General features: G+C 48.8%; 2 protein-coding genes across 3 annotated transcripts in view; one reads left to right on the top strand and one right to left on the bottom strand.

Moving 5' to 3' along the window:
- Positions 1-145: 145 nt before the first annotated feature.
- On the bottom strand, positions 146-17,269 carry KNOP1 (lysine rich nucleolar protein 1). Of its 2 annotated transcripts, XM_052656243.1 has the most exons (6): positions 17,202-17,269; positions 13,389-14,302; positions 12,235-12,324; positions 11,099-11,167; positions 6,436-6,513; positions 146-4,160 (listed from the first exon to the last, which is right to left on the bottom strand). In XM_052656243.1, the coding sequence occupies exons 2-6, from the start codon at positions 14,298-14,300 to the stop codon at positions 3,849-3,851; spliced, it is 1,461 nt and encodes a 486-aa protein (XP_052512203.1). In that variant the 5' UTR covers positions 14,301-14,302; positions 17,202-17,269; the 3' UTR covers positions 146-3,848. The 2 variants fall into 2 exon arrangements, with proteins under 2 accessions (XP_052512203.1, XP_052512209.1); XM_052656249.1 differs by lacking the exon at positions 12,235-12,324.
- A 93-nt stretch (positions 17,270-17,362) lies between these two features.
- The window catches only part of IQCK (IQ motif containing K), a 151,856-nt gene continuing 143,436 nt past the window's right edge, over positions 17,363-25,782 (top strand). The window contains exon 1 of the mRNA XM_052656234.1: positions 17,363-17,546. Within this exon, the coding sequence (XP_052512194.1) occupies positions 17,363-17,546 (184 nt within the window). The remainder of the gene's footprint in view (positions 17,547-25,782) is intronic.

Here is a 25,782-nt window from a genome sequence, read left to right as displayed (position 1 = left end):
GTGGATTTTCTGCCAGCTTAACAGTGAACCCCACCCCACCCCCACCCCAAGAATTCTGCTGAGAAAATGGCCTCCACTGAAGCACAGAGTGTACTGAACAAAACATATTGAGAAAGCATGGTGGCATTGTGCAAATATTCCCAAGTGGCCTTTATTACACAAGATTATTCCATTAAAATCATTTCCTATACCACTTTTACCATATGATATTGTTCAAATGAAAAATCAATTGGCAAACTCAAATTATGCACTTTTAAGTCATTTCTTCTATTTTGAGTCTATATACACCAGATGGCATCAGTGCCCAAGCCCGAGTCAAGCCTAAATTTCTATTGCTCTTCCATTAACCTGGACTTGGACTTTCACATTAGGTCAGGGATACGTTACACCAAAGCAGCTTCTGATTCACGCATCACCCTGGCCCAGGTGAAAGCTGAGATTTTCAGTGTTCTCGTGTGGGTTCCCCAGCCTGTTAACTAAATTAGCCAGTCTCTGAAGACTGTGGCCTACATGGCGTGAGGTCTACAATTGTGAAGAATGATGGAACCAGAAGAAAAAGAAAATTTTTAGGAAATAAGGTAAAAATGAAAACTTCTGCGTGAAACCTGTATTAATTTATTGCTGCTTTAAACTGCCACACTTAGGGGTTTAAAATGTCAGTTTTATCACCTTACAGCTCTACTGGTCTGAAGTCCAGTGGCTTTTCCTTCAAAATGAAGGTGTTGGCCGGGATGCATTCTTCTGGAGTCTTTAGGGAGAATCGTTTTTTTTTTTTTTTGCCTTTCCCAGCTTCTAGAGGCCGCCCACATGCCTTGGCATGGGGTTCCTTCGTCTTCAAACTAGTGACAGCTTGTTGAGTGTCTCTTACAAATCTCTTTTGAGTCTTCTGTCTGTGTCTTCTGTTGATACTTTTAATCCTGGATTATCTGGGTAGACCCAGTCAAATCATACTACTGATTAGCAACCTTAATTCCATCTGCTACCTTAAACTCCTGTTGTTTTATCACAACATATTAACAGGTTCCAATGAGGACTGGGATGGGCGGGGGGTTGGGGGAATGCATAGAACCTGAACAGTTCTGTTTGTAGAGCTAAACACAATTTTTAAGGGAAGAACTCTAATCCGGCAAATACTTTTGATGGGCCAATCTAGATGCAGAAGGGTGGCCTCAGGGAGGAACTTAGTGGGAAACAGGAAATCACCTCAAGGAATAAAGTGGTTAAGAATCCTGAGGTTTGGGGAACAGCTGGATAAAGGCAATTGTAAGGAGGGAAGGCCCTTGCCATACATAGGAGGGTCAGTCTGTGAGAAATCCCCAAGGGAGAAAAGGCCAACGTGCTTGAGAACAGGGTGGTTATATATTCAACTAAAACCTTGGCTGTGCTTACATACCAGACACCCCCACCCACCTCTCCCAGATTCTGAGTAAAAAATCCAAAAACTGCTTTGTTCCAGTGGAGACAGGCTGTGTGCTACACAGAATCAACAAATGAACATGGAAAATCACACCAAAAAAAAAACCTTGCAGAAAGCTTGAGGAGGACCCAGGACATGGGGCAAAGTGGAGAGGGGTGACTCAAGACAGTGTTCAGTTTACAAAAGGACAGAGAGGTCCAGTTAACCTCAGAGCTGGAGCCGTCACTAGAGCAGCATGGTCTGCACCTACGAGAGCAGCCGAGACAAGGCTAAGTTCAATCTGAGGACACCTGGCATCCTGCCGTCTTGGCTGTCCAACCTTCTCTGCTTAGACCCTGCTTCAGGAACAGGCTAATAAACTTCCCAAGCCAAGTGGAACTCTTCAGCCACAGTGTGCTAGAAAGTCAAATCCTATCACAGAGAGACTGTACACACTGAACGGCAAGAGGGGCATGGCCTGACCATCACACCCCTAACGAGAAGGACCATGATGGGGACAGGTGGGGGACAACTGCTCATCCACTCTCCAGAATCACACAGTACATGGGTGAGCATGGTCCTTCCTGACAGCCATGCAGGCCCAAACTGTGATGTGAGCTCTCAGCAAGACACAGGGATCAGAGACGTGGTTGGTCCTTTCACACTGGGCCAAGTTCCTGTAGGGTGAATCAAGACCACCCCTGTCGGAAGAGGACATGCCCTGAAGAGCTAACTCAATGCAGAACCTTACCGTGTAGGCCCCTTCTGTTATGTATCTCAAGATTGAATCCATGGAGGGCCACGTTCAGGTTCTGAGGGAGGTGGCCCACCAGAATCACGGCCATCACAGGTATGCGGGACTCTAGACCTGGCCAATGGTTGCTGGCCAGGGCCCAGGCAGACCGGCCTCCTCTCTGCCCGCTGGGGCAGTAGTGGACCCACACTCACCTTGCCAGCATCTGAACCTGTCTCCCTGACTGGCCTGAAAATTTCCCTCTACATGCCAGGCTGGCTCAAGAATGGACGGGCAACGCTGGGCACCCAATGCTGGGCAATGAGTTATGACAAAATGGCTTCTGGAAGTTTCCTTGAACCATAAGCAGCTTTCTCTTCTCCCTCTGGAATGGTCCAGTGTCTTGATTTGCTGCATGGAATTGCTACAGCCATCTTTCCAAGAAGCTGATAAAGCCAGGGTAGGATGGTAGAGCAGAGAGGAAGCATTTGTTTCCTTCATGGGAAGCTGAATCAACTCCCTACACAGGACTCCCCCTTCCATGTGAGACTGAATTTCCTGGCTGAGATAGCATGTCTGGCGGGGGAGTTCAAGCCAAGTGGTGTGAAAAAGGCCCATGCAGAACTTACATTCTGGGAAGCACAATGTTAGCTGAATGGAGAGCAGGTAGTCACATGTCACTTGGGAGGGCGGTACCGGGAGTTTGTGAGGCTGGCTGCAGCATCAAGGCTTTGGAAACACTGTTCCCAGGCTGATGAGGCAGCGCCCTGTCACCATCTCTGTGCCTCCTGACATTCGACCTCCGCTATGGAAGTCACTTAGGATTCTCTTCCTTGTGGTTGGAAAGAATCCAATAAACACGTCCCTGGGAATGAACGTGCCATTCGTGCATGTGGATTAGCCAATTGCTCTCTTAAATGCCTTGCTCAGAATCCAGTTAAAGCAGGAAGATTAAATCCCAGCACAGCCCTGGGGATGGAAGGAACACAGACTGCAGAAGGCATGATGGGTTTAGAAACAAGTTTCCCAGCGGCAGAGGCAGCTCAGCCACATCTGTTTGGTGGGAATGCTCTCTGCTTGTGGCTACTCCAACAAGGGGGAGGGGAACAAGCTTGCTCTTGCCCATATACATTAATCCCACTTCCTGTTTGAGATGTAGACATGTAATATGCCTCTGTTTCTTCAATCAAAAGATTTTAATCCCAATGAGTACTTTGGGTGAAATTCCCTAGAGGGGACATTCAGTGTAGTGAATAGTTGACACAGGCCTTGGGGCACAAAAGTACACTTGGCACTTATTGAGTGACCCAAGGCAATATTATTACTTTATCCCTAATCCCCAGTTTCCTCATCCCAGAACCCCATTTCCTAAGATGAGGATAATAATAGCACCTGTTTCCGAATCCTGACGATTAAATACATGAATGCAGGGGAGACATGTAAGTGCCTGGCACACAGGAAGCACTCGGTAAGTGTGAGCTACTGCTAGTTATACTGTCTTCAACAGGAATGGAAGCGTCACACACAAAACAGCAGCCACTCAACACCTTCTCCTGGGTCTTGAAAGGAACTGCCCTCACCCCAGTCTGTCCAAGCATCAACACAGTTGTCCTTAATCTTCGCAGGAGTTCGATTCAAGACAACTGTCCTATGGCTTTCATCTGCCTGATAGAACAATAAAAGCAACGTTGGGTGTTTTGGGGGACGAGACAGCAGAGTTTAATCTTCAAACTTGATTGACTTGGATGCGTTCCTGTCAATATAAAAGACTCTGGCCGGGGCGGTGGAGAAGCCGAGGCCGGCCCCTCGGCTGTGCTTCCAGCTCAGGGCCCGGTCGTAGTCCTGCTGCAGCTTCCGCTGCAGGGTGTCGGCCGCCTTCTTGCTGAGAGCCATGTTGGGCCTGGCCACCGTGGGAGAGGGGCGACTGAAGGAAGGGGACAGATTCTTAAAGCCACCCATGAGTTTGAGAAATTTTAGTTTCTTTTCCTCATTCTCAAAATCAGCAGTATCCCACTGGCCAAACTGGGTTCCCTGTGGTAAGAGAAAACAGGTGGTTACTCTCCTGGCTTCCAAAGCCCTGGTCTTTCCCCAGCCCCCAGCCAGGGAGGCCCCAGATGATCAAAGGCTCACTGGAATTACTTCTTAATTCCAACCAGAGCCCTGTGAGGAGTGCTGTGGGTTCCCATTCCTCTGATGAGGAAATGGAGGTCTGCAGCTGGAGGGGACTCAGGCTACTCAGTAATCCTGCTGGAACTGCGTCTTGGGTCTGGCCCTCACCAGAGCCACCTTTCACACCGAGCTGCCCGTCTGTTTAACTCCTTCTCCCCCGGTTCATGGCAGTCAGTACGACACGCCTCACCAGCTGGCTACTCATCTGTCAGCCTAAGGTGGAGGTGGAGAGCGCAAGCAGGAGTCTGAAATGCATTTATCTTCGCAGAAGCACTGCATTTTCTAGCAGGAAAGGCATGGAGGCCCGGAGAGGTAAAGGGTCACAGGAGTCGGGAGGCAGAGTCAGCCCAGGAACCTGGGGTTCCAATTCCTGTCCAGAGCACTCTACCACCCATGCACTAATCACCCATGTTCGAGAAAATGCAAAAGAGCCCCTCAGAGAAGTGGCCCAACAGAAGGCTCCCTTCCCAAGAAACCCAGCTCCCCATGAAGACTGACTCTGAAGACTCAGGATCAAACACCACCTGTGTTACCATGGTCAAGTTACTTAACCTCTCTGAACCTTAATGTCCTCATCTGTAAAGTGGGAGTGTAACACTCCCCCCCACCCCCGACAGGGCTCACTGAGGCTCAGATCAGACTTAATACCAACAACCCAGATCAGGATTCCTGGTTGGTTTTAAATCCTCAAGAGATGGCTGTTCTACCCCACCTCCTACCCACCCACCCCACCAGGACTGCTGACCTCCGTGCCACCCAGGAACTTTCCCCTTGTAAGCCAAACACTAGTGGAGCTCTTAATTCTAGGTCAGCTTTGGGAGAATAATAGGAACCAGTCATTACTACAGCTGCCCTGAGTGAACTGGTGACAAGTTCCCCCAGCTTCACAGTGGCCCCAGTACAGGACCAAAGACAGCTTCCCAGGCCTTCAATTTCTAGAATGAGGCCACATCTGACAACCTTGCACTTGGTCTGAGCAGGGGCTGACCAGTCCTGGGAGCCAGCTCCTGGAGGGGACCTGGTCTCACATGCCCACCGTGTGCCTCAGCAGTCAAGGGGTCCTGGGCCCTGGGGCAGTGCCACTAAAGCATTTTCGGAAGACTCCAGCCTCCAAGCAGCCCCCGTGGTCGGGTCCACCAGTATAGCCCCAGGGCAGCCCCCTGTGGTCGGGTCTGCTAGTAAAGCCGCTGGGCTGTGGCTCTGGGTGGCGCCGGCCAGCTTCTGGCCTTCCTCACTCAATCACAGAATCTTATCAGCTCTGCCCAGCTCAAGCGGATGGAGAGAAAGGAGGCCCTAGAGGAACGACAAGCTGCATTCCATACTCCACTGGGCCAGAGCACCAGTCCCAGTTTACAGGTGCGGAGACTGACGTTCACAGGAGGGAAGTTACTCGCTCAAGTCTCATAGCTATAGAAAGTGGCCGAGCTCAGAAAGGATCACGGGTCTTTAGATTCAAAGCAACTGTTCTTTTCTGTGTTCCGCTAGGAAAGCTTCAAACAGCACAAGCAGACACGCCTTCCCGGCATCTGGATCCTCTTCCCCCAGATCCACGCCTATTAACAAGTTCTCTTCCCTCTGCCCACTCCTAGGCCTCGGGCCTGCAGACTGAGCCTTCTACCCCAGCTCCCCGCTTCCCCACACACATACCCTGCAGCAGTGCCCACCACACCCTCCCATCCCCACTTCAGCCAGATCACGTGCCCCATGCTCCTGTCCCATCTCCTCGGCCCTGGTTTGGAAATTTCCTACTCCAACTGGACCAGAGGCCTGCCACACACACCCCCACCTCTGCCCCCTCCCCGTGCCAGCAGCCTTCTGAGGACACCGCCCACTGCTGGGAAGGGCTCGTCATCATGTGCCCCGAGACTGGTGCCCAGGACATCCCGCCCATCCAGAAGAGGAGACAAAGGTCCAGGCAGCTTATCTCAAGCAGCCAGTTCTCCAGGAGGTAGGCAAGCACCTCTCCCAGAAGGAAGGAAATGAGCTCAGGACGAGCTCTGTGGAGAAGGGAGCCAGCTGGCGGGCTGGGGCTGCCTCTGGGCCAGATGGACTCGGCCTCCTGTCCCTCCGCTCCACAAGGTGAAAGGGGTGGGTGGGATGCTGGGGCACTCCTCAAAGAGCCCAGTGGCAAACTTACTGTCCACTTCTTGGTGTCAGAAGCTTCCGTTTTACCCGACTCACGATCAATCTCTTCTTGCAAGGCTTTTCGCCTCACCTGAGCAAGGGAGAGGAAAGGGAAGAGGGCAATGAGACAGACAGTTTCCTTTGAGCTTCTAAGCCAGGACAGAGATGCGGTGGGAGCCGGGGGGAGACTGAAGGGATCTTCACCTGAGGGACCTGGTGGCATCTCAGGCAGCTTTGTTCTGCTACAGACTGCAGGAGGCATTTGTCAGAAATATTCTCTAATCACCTGAAGGAGCAATTCCTTGGCCTAAGATGTGCAGGCCCCATTCATCCTTGTTTTCCATTGCTTAAGGATGAATCTTCCAGGGAGTCCCCCCGGTGGTCCAGTGGTCAGGGCTCAGCACTTCCACTGCTGGAGCCTGGGTTCAATCCCTGATGGAGGAACTAAGATCCCAGAAGCCACAAGATGTGACAAAAAAAAGAAAAAAGATGAATCTTTCTAGACTAGAAGACGCTTATCTACCTTTAGCATCAGAACCTTCTTTTGTTTGTAAGAGCCATTTGGGGTTGAAATTTTCCCAAAATATACGGCCCACAGCCCTGGCTGTGCAAAGGATATTGTAGTTAATTCTCTTGCTGACAGCATCTTCTAGAAAGAACACAGAATGCTGAGCCAGGGATTGGCAAGTTTGAATCCTAGCACTGCCTTTAACTAGTTGTGTAGTTTGGGTAAGTCAATTAATCTTTCTGTATCATGGTCTATTTATCCGCAAACAGACGAATACCTCTACCTCAGAGGATAACTGGGAGACAGAGAACCATCATACTGTAATCTATAGTAAGAAATATACAAGAAATATACATATATAGACTCACCCCATTCCTGGCACAGAGTCCCAAAAACCCTACGAATCTCTTGAGAAGAACAATTCAAGTTGTTATGTTAATTAGGTGACTCTGGGAAGCACCTGAGGATGGGGGCTGGTTGCCTGGAGAACCAACCGCCAGATTAAAGGGTTGAAACCTTCAGGCCCACTCCCCTGACCTCTGGGGAGAGGCCAGGAGGTGGAGATTGAGCTCAACCACCAAATGGCCAATGATTTAATTAACTGTATCAGTAATGAGGTCTCCATAAAACCCAAAAGGCCAGGGTTTTGGAGAGCTTCCGGGTTGGTGAACCCTGGATATCTGGTGAGACTGGAGCTCTCCAGGAGGGCATGGCAGCTCCAAGCCCCGCTGCCCTGTGAATCTCATTCTTCTGGCTGCCCCTGAATTATATACCTTTAGATAAACCAGTGATCTACTGAGTAAAGTGCCTCTGTGAGTTCTGTGAGTTGCTCTGGCACATTAATTGAACCCAAGGAGGAAGTCTTTGGAACCTCTGATATGTAGCTGGTTGGTCTGAGGCACAGCTGACAACCTGGCTTAAGACTGACATCTGAATGTGGGGGGTGGGGGTGGGGAGTAGTCTGGTGGGACGGAGCCTTTCAGCTGAGGGATCTGACAGTATCTGCAGGCAGACAGCGGCAGGCTGAGCTGAACTGCAGGACGCTGAGTATGTCAGGGACTTGCTGGCTGGTGTGAGAAAGTCCCCCGCTCACAATGAACTGGTTCGGAACGTAAGACTATCAGCCCCTGGCACAGCAGGGACCTCACACACTGTGAGCAGAGTGGCTCAAGGCCACAGTCAGCGCACTAATGACACTGCAGTTGGATACAGAAGCTTCGAGGGCCTGACCCTTCCCCCCAAGGGTTCAGTTGTAATTCAGCTGCCCCTAGTTTGTGGCCTTTCCTCCTCTCTTCTCATCTGCCATAGGCTGAAACGAGGTGACTGTTTATGTAGCTCAAAACTACATTAAACAAAGTCGAGTGGCAGCTGCGGGGATGAAAGAGAAAGTGATGGCGGATTCCCACAGGGGAGTCAAGCTGCCAGCGAGGAACCATGTGGAACTTCAGTGGATGTGCACTCGGCGAAGTGGAAAGCAGCTCACCTGCTAAGTGATCAAAGTGAAAAGAACAGTATGCAGCCTATGACTGCATGCTGCTTTGAAATCACAGGTATACTGTTACAAAGGAAAAGTCTGGAAGAATGTAACAACGAAGGGTTAACAGCGATTATTATTAGGTGGTGGGATTTCAGGTTGCTTCTCCCACCTTTGTTTTTTTTGACATAAGGAACTTTTTACAGAAAAAATAGACGGAGAGGTGAAGCAGAAAGCTTCACTTACATTGAGGCCATCTGTCACCCAAAACAGTTTTCTTAGAAACTGTGAAGTACTTAACAGGCACAAATTCATAGGAAGCAGAGAGGTGGCTGGTGAGCCTTGCAGGGACAAGTGGCATGTGAGTGGCTGGGACACCTGGGAGAAGAGGCGGGCAGGGGCTGGGCCTAGACGAGTCAGCGCTCACCTGTCTTCTCTGGGAGGCCTCACCAGCCCCTGCAGCCCAGCCCTCCCCGCCCCCCTCCCCCCAGCCAAATGACTATGCCCTGCAGGAGGCTGGGCCTCCTCGCCCCCAGAGACTATGCCCTGCAGGAGGCTGGGGAGCTCCCGGTTCTGGGAGGCCCGCACTCTGTGCCAAGCCTTGGATTGGGCTCTGGCAGCAGCATCCTACTGATTCTCTCTGCTCCTCCTCCAGGGAGAAGGGCCCCAAAGGCATCAGGTAGGGAATTCTCCATGGAACATCTGGTAGGCCCCCCATCCTCGTACACGGCTGGCTTGCAAGCACTCCTCCATTTCTCTCTCCTGGAGCAGCGGGGCCACCCCCGGGCTGTGCCCACATCATACCCTGTGGCTTCTGTCCAGCAGTCCCTCCCTGACGTGGCCTGAGGACACAGACAGGTGAATGGCTCCCGCTTACTAAGCACAGATTTTGGGCAGGCCCTTGCTGAGCGCCTCCCCAGTGCGGCCTCGTCAAGTCGTCACAGCCCCCTACATGGGGTCGTGGGGCTGGTGACTGCCAAGGTCACCTCGTCAGCAATGGCCCAAGGCCACATTTATGTAGTTATTTACTATGCTGTTTTGATAAGCTTTGGGGTCCAGGATCACAAAATATCCCAATTCCAAAAGTCCGGCTCCCACGTAAGTTCTGGGCATGACAATAGCAGAAGCTGGTCCACAATAAAACAATCCATCCTAAAGCTTCTGTACAACAGTTATTATATTTCTACAGACTAGCAATATATGCAACAATGAAAAATTGAACTAAAATACTATTTACGACAGCACCAAAAATATAAAATAATTAAGGAAAACTTGACAAAGATGTGTAGGACCTGTACACTGAAAACTAGAAAACATTACTGAGAGAAATTAAAGAAGACCTAAACAAATGGACAAAGATGCCATGCTTATGGATCAGAGGGCTTCATACTATTAAGATGTTAATTCTCCCCAGATTGGTCTAGAGATTCAAGGCAATCCTAATCAAAACCCCAGCAGTATTTTTTGGTAGCAATCAACAAGTTAATTTTAAAATTTATATAGAATCACAAAGGCCGTGAAATAGCCAAAGTAACTTAAAAAAGAATGATGCTAGAGACTTACACTACCCGACTAAAGACTTATTATATAGTTACAGTAATCTAGACAATGAGGTACTAGTGTAAAGACAGACATACAGATCAGTGAAACTCAATGGAGAGCCTCTAAATAGACCTACACCACACATCAGACACGCACAGAGTCAACTGATTTTTTCCAAAGGCAATCTAGGCAATTCAGTTGAGAATTGAAAATGTTTTTAACATCAAAACAAATAGTACTAGGAATACTGGACAGCCAATAACAAATAAATTATTGAAACATGCGACAATATAGATCTCAAAATGATTCTGTTAAGTGAAAGAAGCCTGTTTAAAAAAGAGCACTGCTGTATAATCCCAATTATACACATATTCTAGAAAATAGAAACTAATTCACAGTGACAGAGTAGAAGCAGTTACCCGGGGATGGGGAAGGGGGGCATGGATTACAAAGGGGCACAAGGAAACTTCTGGAAATGGTGGGTATGTTCTTTATCTTAATTGCTTAGCTGGTTTCCTAGATGGATACATACGTTAAAACTCATCAAACTGTACACCTTAAATATGTGTAATTATAGTATGTCAATTATATTTAAATAAAGTTTAAAAAGAAAATAAAAACAACGCTGCTGCAAGGAGCCAAGGAGGTGGCACATGGGCCAGGCAGAGCTTGTCTCCCTGGCCCAGCCTGCGGGTTCTGGGGACATGTCCTCTCCTCCCGCTGCGGCAGTCAGGAGTAGGACAACCTCAGCCTGGGATGCTGAAGGACCAGATGCTCCTCAGCCAAGGCCGTGGCAGTCAAGGGCTCTCCCAGCATTGAGGGTGGCCACAGGCTCCCTGCCCCTGGAGGGGGGGCAGAGGCCGGCCTGGGGGCCTGCGGAGCCCCTGACGCCTCCGGGACCAGGCTCCTTTGGCCAGTTAGGAGCCCCCAACGCCTCCAGGACCAGGCTCCTGTGGCCGGTTAGGAGCCCCCGACGCCCCCAGGACCAGGCTCCTTTGGCCGGTTAGGAGCCCCCAATGCCTCTGGGACCAGGCTCCTGTGGCCGGTTAGAAGCCCCCAGCGCCTCCGGGACCAGGCTCCTGTGGCCGGTTAGGAGGCGAGCCTGTTTCTGGGGGGCTGGGGGAGGTGGGGGATGATGAGCACCAGCCATACCTTATCTATATGTGCCTCGTCCATGTTGCCCTTCTTTTCCAACACCACCTCCAAGTCCGTGTCGGGCTCCTGCAGAGAAGGCAGAGGAAGTAAGGCTCAAGTGGACCATGGCCTCCACTGGGGCAGCCCAGCAGGTGAGATTGTGTGAGTCCAGAAAAGACGCAAGGCTGCAGCGCCACCCGTCTCCCACGCCACCGCCCCCCCGCCTCCCCCACAACAACTGCCTTCCCCTCTCTTCCACTGGTGCTAAGTTGAAGCAGACTCTTTGCGACCCTAGAGGCTGTAGCCCACCAGGCTCCCCTGTCCATGGAACTTTCCAGACAAGAAGACTACAGTGGGTTGCCATTTCCTACTTTCCTACTCCAGAGGATTTTCCCAACCCAGGGATCAAACCCATGTCTCCAGCATTGGCAGGTGGATTCTTCACTGCTCAGCTACCTGCGAAGCCCTTCTCTTCCACCACGCTCCCCAATTCTGACCTCAGAACTGTGGCACTGACCTATCTGCCAGATGAAGAAACTAAGGCTCAGAGCAGTAAAGGGGCCATCACGAGGTCACCGCACAGCTCAGGGACAGGGCTCACACTAACCCAGATCTCCCGACTCAGGCCGAGAGCATGACCTTTCCTGGCAGACGACACCTCACTTCCCAGGTGACACCAAACCAGGCAGGAGCAAGGCCAGGGCCCCACTGATGGTGGGGGAAGAGCGGGCAGGGGCCAGGGGAGGCAGAGGCGGGGGCTGGCAGCCCTGCAGCGAACCTGAATCCCCCCCAGTTCCCTTCCATACCATGCCCCACGCCCCCCAACTCCGAGTTCCAGTCAGTACCTTCTCTCCTGCCTGAACCACTAGGACAGGCTCCACCGCTGCTTCCCCACCCCCAACACCGGTCCACTCCACACAGCAGCTTGGGGACATCCTGAACTTACAGAATGCCCTCTGTCAGTTCTATCTCAATTAAAAAATAATAAAACCACCACACCTGGACTACACCACCCCATCCTCCCAATCCCTCCACGGGCTCCCATCTTATTTACGAGGAAATCTAGACCCCTGCAGTGGCTGCAGTCTCAGCCAGGCCCCAGCAGGCCCAGCCCCTGCCACCCCCGCCCCTTTGCTCCTCCCAGGTCTCCGCACCTGCTGCTCCCCGGCCACAGACGGCCCCGGCCCCTCACAGGTCTCAGCTCCCACACGGTGTCCTTGCCTTGTGCAGCCCCTTGCAGGACCCTGTGACAGTGAGATTCAGGATGGCCACTTTCCCCGAGGTCTTCAGCAGTGACAACTGCCACTTCCGTGCTTCAGGTGTGCTCTGTCTGGCAGCCCGAGTCCCATGTACTGAGCCCTGGAGGGCTCTGTTCGCTCACATTGCCCCGGGGTCCCCATGCTCAGCCCACCCCCTTCCTCCCCGCCCCCATCCCAGAAGCTGGTCTGGATGGACAGCACATCTCTGCCATCTCCAGCAGGCGGCCATCTCTTCCCCTCCTCCTGGTAACAGGACTCCCACCTCCCCCCAGCTGTGGACAGTAGGGTGCCAGTGGGATGGATGCTGTCAGCCCCTGCCCACTGGCTTCAGACCAGGGCTTCTGGTTTGTGCGACCCAATGGAGAGCTGGGAGAGCAGTGCCAGGACGCTTCCTGTAATCGTTTTGGAGAGGCTGCCCTTCTCCCTTTGCGGGTGGCTTAACTACTATGACGAAAGCCTGGAGATGCTGGGACCATCTCACTTCGGGGTTGGGGTGGGGAGGAGCCTGAGACTAAAACCAGCATTGAAAGATACAAAGGCCAGAGCGAGGAAAAGCCACACAGGCATCTTCTGTGGTCCAAATTTAATTTGATCCCTAAACTGTGTATCTTGAGCTCAGATAGCGCTGGACATATTATCTCAAGAACTATTTGGGTCCTGAGCTTTAGATAGCAAGTGGTAAGAGTTTAGAAGGAGGAATTTATCTGAAAACTTATTCCTATTAATAAATTTTAATAATTAAAAATAATTATTAATAATTAATATTAAATCCTATTAATAACTCAAAACCTTAATCCTATTAGTCCAGACCCTGAGTGCAGAATAGTGAAAACTTGGGTAAAGTTTCGCTAGCAAGGGATATATGCCTGTACTACTGGGGATACTACACTAGCGCCCAGATCCAGCCATACCTGAAGCTAGACAGCTAGCAAACTTTCTAGTTATCTGTGTCAATAAATCCCCCTTTTCTGACTGATTACACACGCAAACCCACTCCGAACTTCCGCCCGTACTCTCCCCAAGCAGCTGGCTTCTGAAGGAAAGCCTACCTCTTCCCAAGGCTCCTCTGCTACTTCGCTCTCCTGCCTCTTCTTCTTCTTCTTCCTCTTCAGAGCTGGCTCCTCCGCGTCTGCCTGCTCCACCCTTTTCTTGGACTTCACTTTCTTCTTCACAGAGGCCCTGGGGCCATCTCCTATGGGGATGTATTCTGGAGCTTCAACTCTGACTGCCTTCTTCTTACTTCCTTTCGTAGGGCTGCTCTCCAGGGGCCAGGAGCACTCAGGGCGCCCCAGAGGGGGATCTCCCTCCCAGTGGATTTTGTTCTTCTTCTTTTTCTTCATCTTCACGCTGTGTTCCCTGGGACTCCCTTGCTTCTGCTTCTGTCCCGAGGCTGCCTGCTCCTGGACGCCATCCTTCCCAGCTGAGCGAGTATATAATGCATTCCCAGACTCGCAGAACCAAGGATCCCTGCCTGAGAAGGCTGTAGCTTCCTTGGCCTTTTTCTCCTTCTTGTGTTTTTTGAGCTTCTTGCCAACTCTGGTCACTTCCTCGTCCTGTCTGGGGTCTGGAGAGGTCTTCACCCTTGAGCCAGGGGACATGGACTTCCTCTTCTTCTTCTCTGCACTGAGGGACTCAGACAGACCAAGCGCCTGCGTCCTGGGGCTGCGTGACCACTCAGTCCGTCCAGCACGTAATGTGATCTCAGGTTCAAGGTGCTCCTCACAGATGGTGCTGTGACCCTTCTTTTTCTTCTTTTTCTTCACAAGAGGCATTCTGGGTGCCTGCTCTTGGATCACATCCTTCAAGGGTGGTGTGGCTCTTGGACAAACCTCTGCGAAATAATTGTCACTGTTTAAAACGGAGTATTGAGTCTCTGGCTCTTTAACCACTTTCTTTTTCTTCTTCTTCTTTTTCTCTGGGAGCCCAAGGCCCACCTCTCCTTTGTGAGCCTTAGTGATCATTCCTGAAAAAAAGAAATGGTACTAATTATCCCACACGAAGTGGCCTTGAGTACAACTCCACTAGGTATGACCAAGAGTCACGCTGCTTGGAGTGGATGGTCTGAAAGGTTAGGGGCTGGGAAAATGGGCACGATTCCTGGGGAGCAAAGGGAAATATAATGAAAGCAGCAGTACGTGCTTAGTGGCTTCAGTCGTGTCCAACTCTGTGACCCCATGGACTGTAGCCCACCAGGCTCCTCTGCCCATGGGATTCTCCAGGCAAGAACACTGGGGTGGGTTGCCATGCACTTCTCCAGGGGATCTTCCCAACCCAGGGATCGAACCTGAGTCTCTTACATCTCCTGCATTGGCAGGCAGGTTCTTTACCACTAGGGCCACCTAGGAAACCCCCAGTTTAAATCTTGACAGCCTCAGGTTCAAATAAATCCACGTTGCTCCCTCATCTTAAGTCAATCACCTATCCTCCCTGGGCCTTAACTTCCCCATCTGAAAATGGGGGGAGATAATCTGTCCTTTCTCAGAGAGCTGTTGGAAAGAATAAATAATCCATGGAAAGTGCTTGGTAGATTGTTGACTGCTTTCCGAACCCCCTTCCTCAAGCCTCTTAAGCCTAATCATTCATCCCACAGAAATGTACCCTGTGCCAGCCACTGAAACACCTGCACTCAAGCCACAGGCCAGGCATTGCCCCTGGTGTCTTACCTTTTACTGGATGAAGGGGACAGAAATCTTAGGTTAACTCTTCTTGCTCATTCTCACCAGAGATAGTAACTGTGATATAATTAACCCTTGCTTCATCTGAAGAGCTCTGTTGCTTTACATCTGGAAATTAACTGCCCCAGCCTATACCTAGGGTACCTCTCTTCTAATTACCTTCCTAAGAATGAGAGCAAAAGCGAGGTATGGTGAGGAGCCCCGGTTGGGGCTGAGAATGTTCAAATGGTGATTCCTATAGTCTTGCCACCTAGCAAGGCTTCTGTGGGCCTCAGTTTCCCCGTCCATAAGAGGCAATGAACCAGATGAGATCATGGGCTCACAGGTGGTGGTGGGAGCCACGACCAGTCTACAAGCCTGTTTCAATGTTTTTAATTTTTCAAACAAATTGGCAACATTTAAGGACCTTGAATGATCAGCTTTTTTAGTTTGGAGGGAGGCTGTCATGGAGGCGCCTATGAGAAGGTGCTGGGTGGGCCATCAAATACATTTCAGCTTCCAGTTGGACTAGTCTCTCACTCCAGTCACCAGCCCAGGTCCTGCTTCCTGGACTAGATGACATGGAGACACTCAGGGAATCCAGAGACAAATGGCTCCTCACAGGAGCTTTGGACAGTGGGCAGCAAAGGCCAGGAGCTGCTTCATCCAGCAGTTTTCCTCAGCCTCAGAGCCCAGAGGCTGGACATGCCTCACTCTAAGCTGTTTCAAAGAGCCAGGCCAGGTCTGAGCTGTAGCTCAAGTTCATTCATAATTGGCTCCTATAGCACCTGGAGATCTGAGGGATCAACCACACACTTTCTCCTGGCTGTCTGGCTTTCTGCTGTATTCCCAGGGCCCAGCTTTGTACCTAGCAGGGTGGGTGCTCAATAAATGCTCACTGAATGAAGGAAGGGATGCTAGAGACACAGAAATGAACAAAAGATTTCCCTGCCATCAAGAAGCAAGTAGGTGTGGATGGGAAAGAGTTGTGTTAACAGTGATACATGTGATAAAAGCAAGCACAGGTAAGGTCGGAGTAAGAGAGGTCATCAAATCTGGCCTACCAGTTGTCAGCAAACTTTCTGAAGAGGTTTCCAGCTTGGGCAAGCACAGGATGGAAATGCTAAGCCCTAAGACAAAAAAAACTGAAGTGTAAGGTGACTGCGGAGAGGTGACTGAAGGCAACAGTCAGGTTGGAATAGTTCAGTTCAGTCGCTCAGTCGTGTCTGACTCTCTGCGACGCCAGACACCTTGAGGTATCCATGGGGAGATGTTGGTGGACAGCTGGCTGTATGGGTCTGAGGCTCAGAGGTGACTGGACTGATAGGGGTGACATAAATTTAGAAATATATGGATGGTATGTAAGCTTTGAACAGAACGAGCCTGAGACAGAACCTCAGAGAATACTAACGTTTAAATGGGTGGGCAGAGGAAGAGGGGCCTGCAAAGGAGAGGGAGAAGGTGCCAAACCGGAGACGGTGGAGCCAAGGGCGCCTCAAGTGGAGGAGTGGTCTAGAGATCTGTAACAACGAAGAAGTCAAAGGGAGTTTGTCGCCAGCTTAATCCCTTTCTCTTCCTATCTCCATCGTTTAAAACACTGCAGCACTGTCCTCTTCGGCAGTGAAGAAGAGCCTTTCCTTCAAACCCGACATCCCAAGTGTATTCATTCCTTCAAGAAGGGAAGAGGAAATAAACCTTACAGCGTCGCCTAAGAACGCAAAATGCTTTCTCCAAAAGCGCTTTTAAATTTTAGCAGTAGCCTCATGAGGATCGGTGTAAATAACCCATCTCAGAGACGTGCAAACTGAGACTTGGAGACTTTAATTCACTTGCCCTGGGTCCCAAGACCAGCAAGGGGTAAAACAAGGATTCGAACCCAGCCCGGAGAACTTCGGAGCCTGTGCTCCAAAACCCAACTCCCACCGCAGGCTCACTAAGAGGAAGCAAGGGAGCCGCGAAGGCAGACTGCCCCCTCAAACGCCCGACCGCACCAAGGTTTCCGCAAAGAGGGAGGGATTACGCCGGGTGCCAGGTCCGCTCCAAGGCGGGAGAACTTCCTGAGGATGGCGCCTCAGACCGGCGACGAGGGGGACGTGGATCTGAGGGTGCAAGCCATCCTCGTCCGGTCCCTCGGCTCGCCGCGCAAATCCCCTGACTCAGTCTGCAGTCCTGGTTCCGTCCCGCCTACGACGCGCTCTCCGAACTCACCCAAAGGCCAAGGTTCCCCGCCTCCACGTGAGAGCCCGCGCCGCCGTGACCCGGAAGTCAATGTCGACTCGCCGGCTCGTCCCCGCAAGAGACGGTTTCTTCCGGGTCGCGGCCCTTCTGGGCGCTCGGTTGCCGTGGAAACGGCGGCCATGACCGCGGCCATGGCGGCGCCCGGACCTGTGGGCCGCACCGCCCAGCGCTTGGAAGGGACAGTCTCCAACGAGTCGTCCATTACTGCCAGGACGCAGGTGCCCGTAGTGTCTCCTGAGTCCCTCGATCTGCCCGTCTCGCCGGTGCAGGTTTCGGAGCTACCTAGCAAGAACCTGTGGGAGCAGATCTGCGAGGGTAGGCAGCCCGGGCCGGCCGAGAGGGACGGGACTCTGGCGGCCCGGCGGGGCTCGCGCTTGCTGGGTGCCTACTGTGCGCCAGGCGGCTGACGTGCGAGGCCTCCAGGGAGCCTCGCCGCGGGCCCGCCGGGCTCCCCGTGTTACGTACGGGGAAACTGAGACTCTTGAGAGGCTTCCCGAGGTTACGCAGCGCAGCCTCCAGCCTAAATCCATAGTCAGGTCGAAGGCAAGGGAAAGAAGGGGGAACAAACAGGACCTTGGCCTGAACCAGTGATGCTGAAAACTCCTTTCAGTTCAGTCGCTCAGTCGTGTCCGACTCATGGCGACGCGTGGACTGCAGCACGCCAGGTTTCCCTGTCCATCACCAACTCCTGCAGCTTGCTGAAGCACATGTCCATCCAGTCGGTGATGCCATCCAACCGTCTCATCCTCTGTCGTCCCCTTCTTCTCCTGCTTTCAATCATTCCCAGCATCAGGGTCTTTTCCAGTGAGTCAGTTCTTCTCATCAGGTGGCAAAGTGTTGGAGCTTGAGCTTCAGCATCAGTCTTTCAAATGAACGTTCAGGACTGATTTCCTTTAAGATTGACAGGTTTGATCTCCTGTAGTCCAGGGGACTCTCAAGAGTCTTCTCCAACACCACAGTTCAAAAGCATCAGTTCTTCAGTGCTCAGCTTTCTTTATAGTCCAACTGTCACATACATACATGATTACTGGAAAAACCACAGCTTTGACTAGATGGACCTTTGTTGGCAAAGTAATGTCTCTGCTTTTTAATATGCTGTCTAGGTTGGTCATAGCTTTTCTTCCAAGGAGCAAGCATCTTAATTTCATGGCTGCAGTCACTATCTGCAGTGATTTTGGAGTCCAAGAATATAAAGTCTCTCACTGTTTCCACTGTTTCCCTGTTTATTTGCCATGAAGTGATGGGACCAGGTGCCAGGATCTTAGTTTTCTGAATGTTGAGTTTTAAGCCAACTTTTTCACTCCTCTTTCACTTTCATCAAGAGGCTCTTTAGTTCTCTTTCTGCCCTAAGGGTGGTGTCATCTGTGTATTTGAGATTATTGATATTTTTCTTGGCAGTTTTGATTCCAGCTTGTGCTTCATCCAGCTGGCATTTTGCATGATGTACTCTGCATATAAGTTAAATAAGCAGGGTGACAGTATACAGCCTTGACATACTCCTTTTCCAATTTAGAACCAGCCTGTTTTTCCATGTCCAGTTCTAACTATTGGTTCTTGACCTGCATACACATTTCTCAGAGGCAGGTCAGGTGGTCTGGTATTCCCATCTCTTTCAGAATTTCCTACAGTTTGTTGTGATCCACACAGTCAAAGGCTTTGGTGTAGTCAGTAAAGCAGAAGTAGATGTTTTTCTGGAATTGTCTTGCTTTTTGGATGATCCAACAGATGTTGGCAATTTGATCTCTGGTTCCTCTGCCTTTTCTAAAACCAGCTTGAACATCTGGAAATTCACAGTTATGTACTCTTGAAGTCCAGCTTGGAGAATTTTGAGCATTGCTTTGCTAGCATGTGAGATGAGTGCAACTGTGCGGTAGTTTGAACGTTCTTTGACATTGCCTTTCTTTGGGATTGGAATGAAAACTGAGTTTTTCCGGTCCTGTGGCCACTGCTGAGTTTTCCACATTTGCTGGCATATTGAGTGCAGCACTTTCACAGCATTATCTTTTAGGATTTGAAATAACTCAACTGGAATTCCATCACCTCCACTAGCTTTGTAGTGATGCTTCCTTAGGCCCACTTGACTTCACATTCCAGGATGTCTGGCTCTAGGTGAGTGAGCACACCATGATTATCTGGGTTGTGAAGATATTTTTTGTCTAGTTCTTCTGTGTATTCTTGCCACCTCTTCTTAATATCTTCTGCTTCTGTTAGGGCCATACCATTTCTGTCCTTTATTGAGCCCATCTTTGCATGAAATGTTCCCTTGGTATCTCTTAATTTTCTTGAAGAGATCTCTAGTCTTTCCTGTTCTATTATTTTCCTCTATTCCTTTGCACTGATCGCTGAGGAAGGCTTTCTTATCTCTCCTTGCTACTCTTTGGAACTCTGCATTCAAATGGGTATATCTTTCATTTTCTCCTTTGCCTTTTACTTCTCTTCTTTTCTCAGCTATTGGTAAGTCCTGGTCAGACAACCATTTTGCCTTTTTTCCATTTCTTTTTCTTGGGGATGATCTTAATCCCTGCCTCCTATACAATGTCACGAACCTCCCTCCATAGCTCCATAGTTCTTCAGGCACACTGTCTATCAGATCTAATCCCTTGAATCTATTTGTCACGTCCACTGTATAAATTGTAAGGGACTTGATTTAGGCCATACCTGAATGGTCTAGTGGTTTTTCCTACTTTCTTCAATTTAAGTGTGAATTTGGCAATATTTGGAGCCACAGTCAGCTCCCAGTCTTGTTTTTGCTGACTGTATAGAGCTTCTCCATCTTTGGCTGCAAATAATAGAATCAATCTAATTTCAGTATTGACCATCTGGTGATGTCCATATGTAGAGTTGTCTCTTGTGTTGTTGGAAGAGGGTGTTTGCTATGACCTGTGTGTTCTATTGGCAAAACTCTATTAGCCTTTGCCCTACTTCATTTTGTACTCCAAGGCCAAATTTGCCTGTTAATCCAGGTATCTCTTGACTTCCTACTTTTGCATTCCAGTCTCCTGTAATGAAAAGGACATCTTTTTTGGGTGTCAGTTTTAAAAGGCCTTGTAAGTCTTCATAGAACCGTTCAGTTTCAGCTTCTTCAGCATTACTGTTTGGGGCGTAAACTTCGATTACTGTGATATTGAAAGCTTGCCATGGAAACGAACAGAGATCATTCTGTCGTTTTTGAGATTGCACCCAAGAATTGCATGTTAGCTATGAATGCTACTTCATTTCTTCTAAGGGATTTTTGCTCACAGTAATAGATATAATGGTCATCTGAGTTAAATTCATCCATTTCAGTCCATTTCAGTTCACTGATTCCTAAAATGTCATTGTTCACTGTTCACTCTTGCCATCTTCCGTTTGACCACTTCCAATTTATCTTGATTCATGGACCTAGCTTTCCAGGTTTCTATGCAATATTGTTCTTTACAGCAACAAAGGAGGTTGCCATTATTCATTACCTCCACCATAGTCTGGTCTCGGATCAAACAACAGGGAGGGAACACAGCCCCACCCAGCAACAGAAAATTGGATTAAAGATTTATTGAACATGGCACCCCCCCCCCCCCCATAAGTACAAGACCCAGTTTCCCCCACAGTCAATCTCTCCCATCAGGAAGCTTCCATAAGCCTCATATCCTTATCCCTCAGAGGGAAGGCAGGATGAAGCCCACAATCACAGAAAACTGATCACATGGACCACAGCCTTGTCTAACTCAATGAAACTATGAGCCATGCTGTGTAGGGCCACCCAAGACAGACAGGTCATGGTGGAGAGTTCTGGCAAAATGTGGTCCACTGGAGAAGGGCATGGCAAACCACTTCAGTATTCTTGCCTTGAGAACCTCATGAACAGTATGAAAAGGCAAAAAGATATGACACTGAAAGATGAACTCCCCAGGTCGATAGGTGCCCAATATGCTACTGGAAAGAGTAGAGAAAAAACTCCAGAAAGAATGAAACCTCCTTTAGTGAGCAGGAAAGAAGCACTGAGATGGAGACAGGAAGCTTGTTTAAAACATAGATTCCCAGGCCCCACCCACAGGCCTCCTAATGGGGTGTAGGGGGTTTGCACTTTTAAGGAACACCCCAGGTAATTCTGATGTAGAGAGTCTGTGGCCCACGTGTTGAGCAACCATGATCTAGACAGATTTGGCTTGAATCCTTCTCTGCTTCTGTGGCGGTGGTGGCTTAGTTGCTAAGTGTCCTACTCGTGCCACCCCATGGGCTGTAGCCCACCAGGCTCCTCTGTCCATGGGGTTTTCCAGGCAAGAATACTGGAGTGTATTGCCATTTCCTCCTCTAGGGGGTTTTCCCGACCCAGGAATCGAACCCGGATCTCCTGCATTGCAGTCAGATTCTTTACCAACTGAGTTAAGAGGGAAGCCCTGTCTACCTCTGACCTTCCTTAAAATCCCCAAATGGCATTTAGCTCACCTTCCTTTGTTGACCTGCAGTGTTCCCTTGGTCTTGCTGCCCCATATTACTCTTCACACACCTTGGACAAGTTAAGTATACCTGGCATACTTCTGAGTTACTGGATTCCAGACCACAGCAATAAATAGACTTACAGGAATTTTTTGGCTTCCTGGTACCCATAAAAATTTGTTTACACAATCCTGTAGTCTGTTAAGTGTGTGATAGCATTGTGTCTAAAACAACTGTGTATATGCCTTAATTTAAAATACTTTATTGCTGGGGAGTTCCCTGGTGGTCCAGTGGTTAGTACTCCAAGCTTTCACTGCAGAGGGCCCGGGTTCAATCCTGGTAGGGAAACTAAAATCCCACAAGCCAGGGTGGCCAAAAATAAAAATACTTTATTGCTAAAAAAAGAACAACACTGTCAACCATCATCTGAGCATTCCATGAGTTATGGTCTTTTTGCAGTACTAATGTCATGACAAATACAAAATAAAGAAAAAGTTAGAAATACTGTGAGAATTCCCAAAATGTGATACAGACACAAAGTAAGCAGATACTGTTGAGAAATGACTTGCTTGATGTAGGTGGGATTGCCACAAATCTTCAACTTGTAAAATAAGAAAAACTCTATAGCTTCTAAGTGCAATAAAGTGAAGCACAATAAAACAAGGTGTACTTGCATCTCGTCCTGTCAGTAAAATAAGTGTAATAACGGCATTTCTTTCATGGTGTTAGGAGGATGCAGCTAAAGGGTCACTTCCGAAAGGGCTTAGCAGGGTGCCCATTTGACAACAAGGGCTCAGTGTGTATTACTCTTAATAAATAATGTTGGCTGTTTTATTTTTCTCTCTAAGGTTGTGTACTCCTCAAGGTCAGGAACTCAGATTTTTCATTCTTGCGGCTACCATCACTACCTCAACTGTCTGAAAGAGTACTGTCCTAGAACTTTCACAGATGGGTATTGAGCACTTGAAATGTGATTAGTGCAACCTTGGAACTGAATTTTTTGTTTTGCTTCTAATAAGTTCTGATAAGCTAACACAGCTGCATGTGCTAGTGACCACTATATTGGACAGTGCAGGTCAATAAATGTTGAATGGAGAAAAGACTGAATGTGCTGGTATATTGGACTAGGTAGCGGGAGAGAGTGATGAGTTGAGAGAAGTGGAAAATGCAAAGAAAGAAGAGAATAATGGACTCAGAGGTGATATCTATTTGACCATAGAAATAAATGAAATAGATGTCCAGTCTATTTCAACTCCTACCCAATGCTTGAATTCCTTCTCCCGTATTGCATTATACCTAGAAAAATCTGTTTCACCTTGGATGTTTTCCTTGTAACGTCTACCTCTTGGTCCTTACCCTCCTGGTGCTGTGATCCCAGTTGGTAATCACAGAAAACACTCAAATGTCACTAGAAGGTTGTTATTGCGGCTGTCTTTTCCCAGCAGTGTGCCCTTCTCCAGGGCAAACAGCTCTTCGCAATGCGATTGACTAGTGGTGTTTTGTTGGGGAAGCTGCTCAACAACTCAAAGAGGGGATAATCCTTGTACCTACCTCACAGGGCTGTTGTGAGGATGGCTTAAGACGACATACGCGAAGGTGCTTGGCACAGTGCCTGACATTTACAAAGTGCTCAATAAATGCTCTGATGTTGACAAAGAAGCGTGCTTTGCATTTGTTTTAGAATCATGGGATTTATTTTTGTCACACAGGCCTCTAGCAAGAAGGTAAAGACAGAAGTGTTTTGTTGCTCTCAAAAGCAGCTAATTTGATGTCACTTAGAAAGTGGTAGAGTTACAAATAGACGTTAATGAGGTCAAAGATGGTGAGTTTATATACACAGGCCCTGAAATGATTGTTATAACATGGATCCGATAGATCCAGTTTCTTAAAACAAACATTCTAACAAATGTAATTTTCTATAACAAACATAGTAAATTCAGTTTCTCGCAGCAAACATGAAAAGCAGGCTTGGTAATGATCGTGTGTTTGAGGTTAAGTATTATATTTTGTTAGGATATCTCCATTTAAAAAGCAAATCATCACAGCTAACAGACCTGTCAGAAACTCAATTTCAAGAAAATGAGAATAGGTATTAAGACCTTTATTTTATCTGGCTAGTCCTGCGCATGTGTGTGTCTGTACGATGACTTACTTGTGAATATTCTTCAGTTTTCTCTTCTTTCCAGTGACAGATAATCCAGGGCTTTTTATTTTCAAAAGCACCTGTATTAGTATCAATAAACGTCTTTCCTGCTAAGGCTTCTAATTAAATCTTGTGATTGCTTATGACTTAATGATTTATAACTATGGTTTTAGCCAAGACTGAGTCAAATTATTTGGAACTTCAGTTCAGTTCAGTTCAGTTGCTCAGTCATGTCCGACTGTTAGTGACCCCATGAATCACAGCACGCCAGGCCTCCCTGTCCATCACCAACTCCCGGAGTTCAGACTCATGTCCGTCCAGTCGGAGACGCCATCCAGCCATCTCATCCTCTGTCGTCCCCTTCTCCTGCCCCCATCCCTCCCAGCATCAGGGTCTTTTCCAGTGAGTCAGCTCTGCATGAGGTGGCCAAAGTATTAGAGTTTCAGCTTTAGCATCAGTCCTTCCAATAAACACCGAGAACTGATCTCCTTTAGAATGGACTGGTTGGATCTCCTTGCAGCCCACGGGACTCTCAAGAGTCTTCTCCAACACCACTGTTCAAAAGCATCAATTCTTCGGCACTCAGCTTTCTTCACAGTCCAACTCTCACATCCATACATGACCACAAGAAAAACCATAGCCTTGACTAGATGGACCTTTGTTGGCAAAGTAATATCTCTGCTTTTCAATATGCTGTCTAGGTGGGTTATAAATTTCCTTCCAAGGAGTAAGCGTCTTTTAATTTCATGGCTGCAATCACCATCTACAGTGATTTTAGAGCCCCCAAAAATAATGTCTGACACTGTTTCCACTGTTGCCCCATCTATTTCCCATGAAGTGATGGGGCCAGATGCCCTGATCTTTGTTTTCTGAATGTTGAGCTTCAAACCAACTTTTTCACTCTCCTCTTTCACTTTCATCAAGAGGCTTTTGAGTTCCTCTTCACTTTCTGCCATAAGGGTGGTGTCATCTGTGTATCTGAGGTTATTGATATTTCTCCTAGAAATCTTGATTCCAGCTTGTGCTTCTTCCAGCCCAGCGTTTCTCATGATGTACTCTGCATAGAAGTTAAATAAGCAGGGTGACAATATACAGCCTTGACGTACTCCTTTTCCTATTTGGAACCCGTCTGTTGCTCCATGTCGAGTTCTAACTGTTGCTTCCTGACCTGCATATAGGTTTCTCAAGAGGCAGGTCAGCTGGTCTGGTATTCCCATCTCTTTCAGAATTCTCCACAGTTTATTGTGATCCACACAGTCAAAGGCTTTGGCATAGTCAATAAAGCAGAAATAGATGTTTTTCTGGAACTCTCTTGCTTTTTCGATGATCCAGCGGATGTTGGCAATTTGACCTCTGGTTCCTCTGCCTTTTCTAAAACCAGCTTGAACATCTGGAAGTTCACAGTTCATGTATTGCTGAAGCCTGGCTTGCAGAATTTTGAGCATTACTTTACTAGCGTGTGAGATGAGTGCAGTTGTGCGGTATTTGAAGCTTACAGTCTTCTATTCTGATATTGCTGTTATTATTGCCATTGGCATCCTCATTATTGCTGTAGGTTCATCACTCCAAAGCTAGTTGCTGGCCTCAGCTCTCAATGCTGTTGTGAAACCAGGTCCCTTCATGTCACCTGCTAAGTAACAACATGGACCAGTTCTGAGTCAGTGCTTGTTCCCCCAGCACAGCAGCTGAGCAACTGGAGAAAAATGGCAGCAGATGGCTTGTCAGCAATGCTTATCAGGCAGCATCCATCAGCGCCTTCTCACGTTGCCTACATGTGCTGGTCCCAAGTTTTTCCTCCACTCCTCTGACTTGGTGAAACCATTTGACAGATGGAGGAGGCATTCACTGAGACTAGGCAGGTGATCAGGAGTAGGGAGAGAATCCTCCAACTTGCGAATACTAGCAGACAGATTTGTGTCTGCATACATGGAAGAAGTATTTATCTCGCTACCCACACAGCTCAGCCCTGCATCTGTGCTTTGGTACCTTCCT

This window comes from Budorcas taxicolor, chromosome 2 (assembly GCF_023091745.1).
Source record: "Budorcas taxicolor isolate Tak-1 chromosome 2, Takin1.1, whole genome shotgun sequence".
In the NCBI taxonomy this organism is placed as follows: domain Eukaryota; kingdom Metazoa; phylum Chordata; class Mammalia; order Artiodactyla; family Bovidae; genus Budorcas; species Budorcas taxicolor.
Note: the sequence above shows the minus strand (reverse complement) of the source record. Positions and strands in the feature narration are given on the sequence as shown.

Bases quoted from the DNA above. Each gene is read 5' to 3' on its own strand.
- KNOP1 (XM_052656243.1), bottom strand. From the start codon at position 14,300: ATGATCACTAAGGCTCACAAAGGAGAGGTGGGCCTTGGGCTCCCAGAG. The intron at 6,514-11,098 runs GTATGGCTGGTG...TCCCTTGCTCAG, and splicing joins ACGAGGCACATATAGATAAG to GTGAGGCGAAAAGCCTTGCA. The intron at 4,161-6,435 runs GTAAGTTTGCCA...CTCTTACCACAG, and splicing joins CTGACACCAAGAAGTGGACA to GGAACCCAGTTTGGCCAGTG.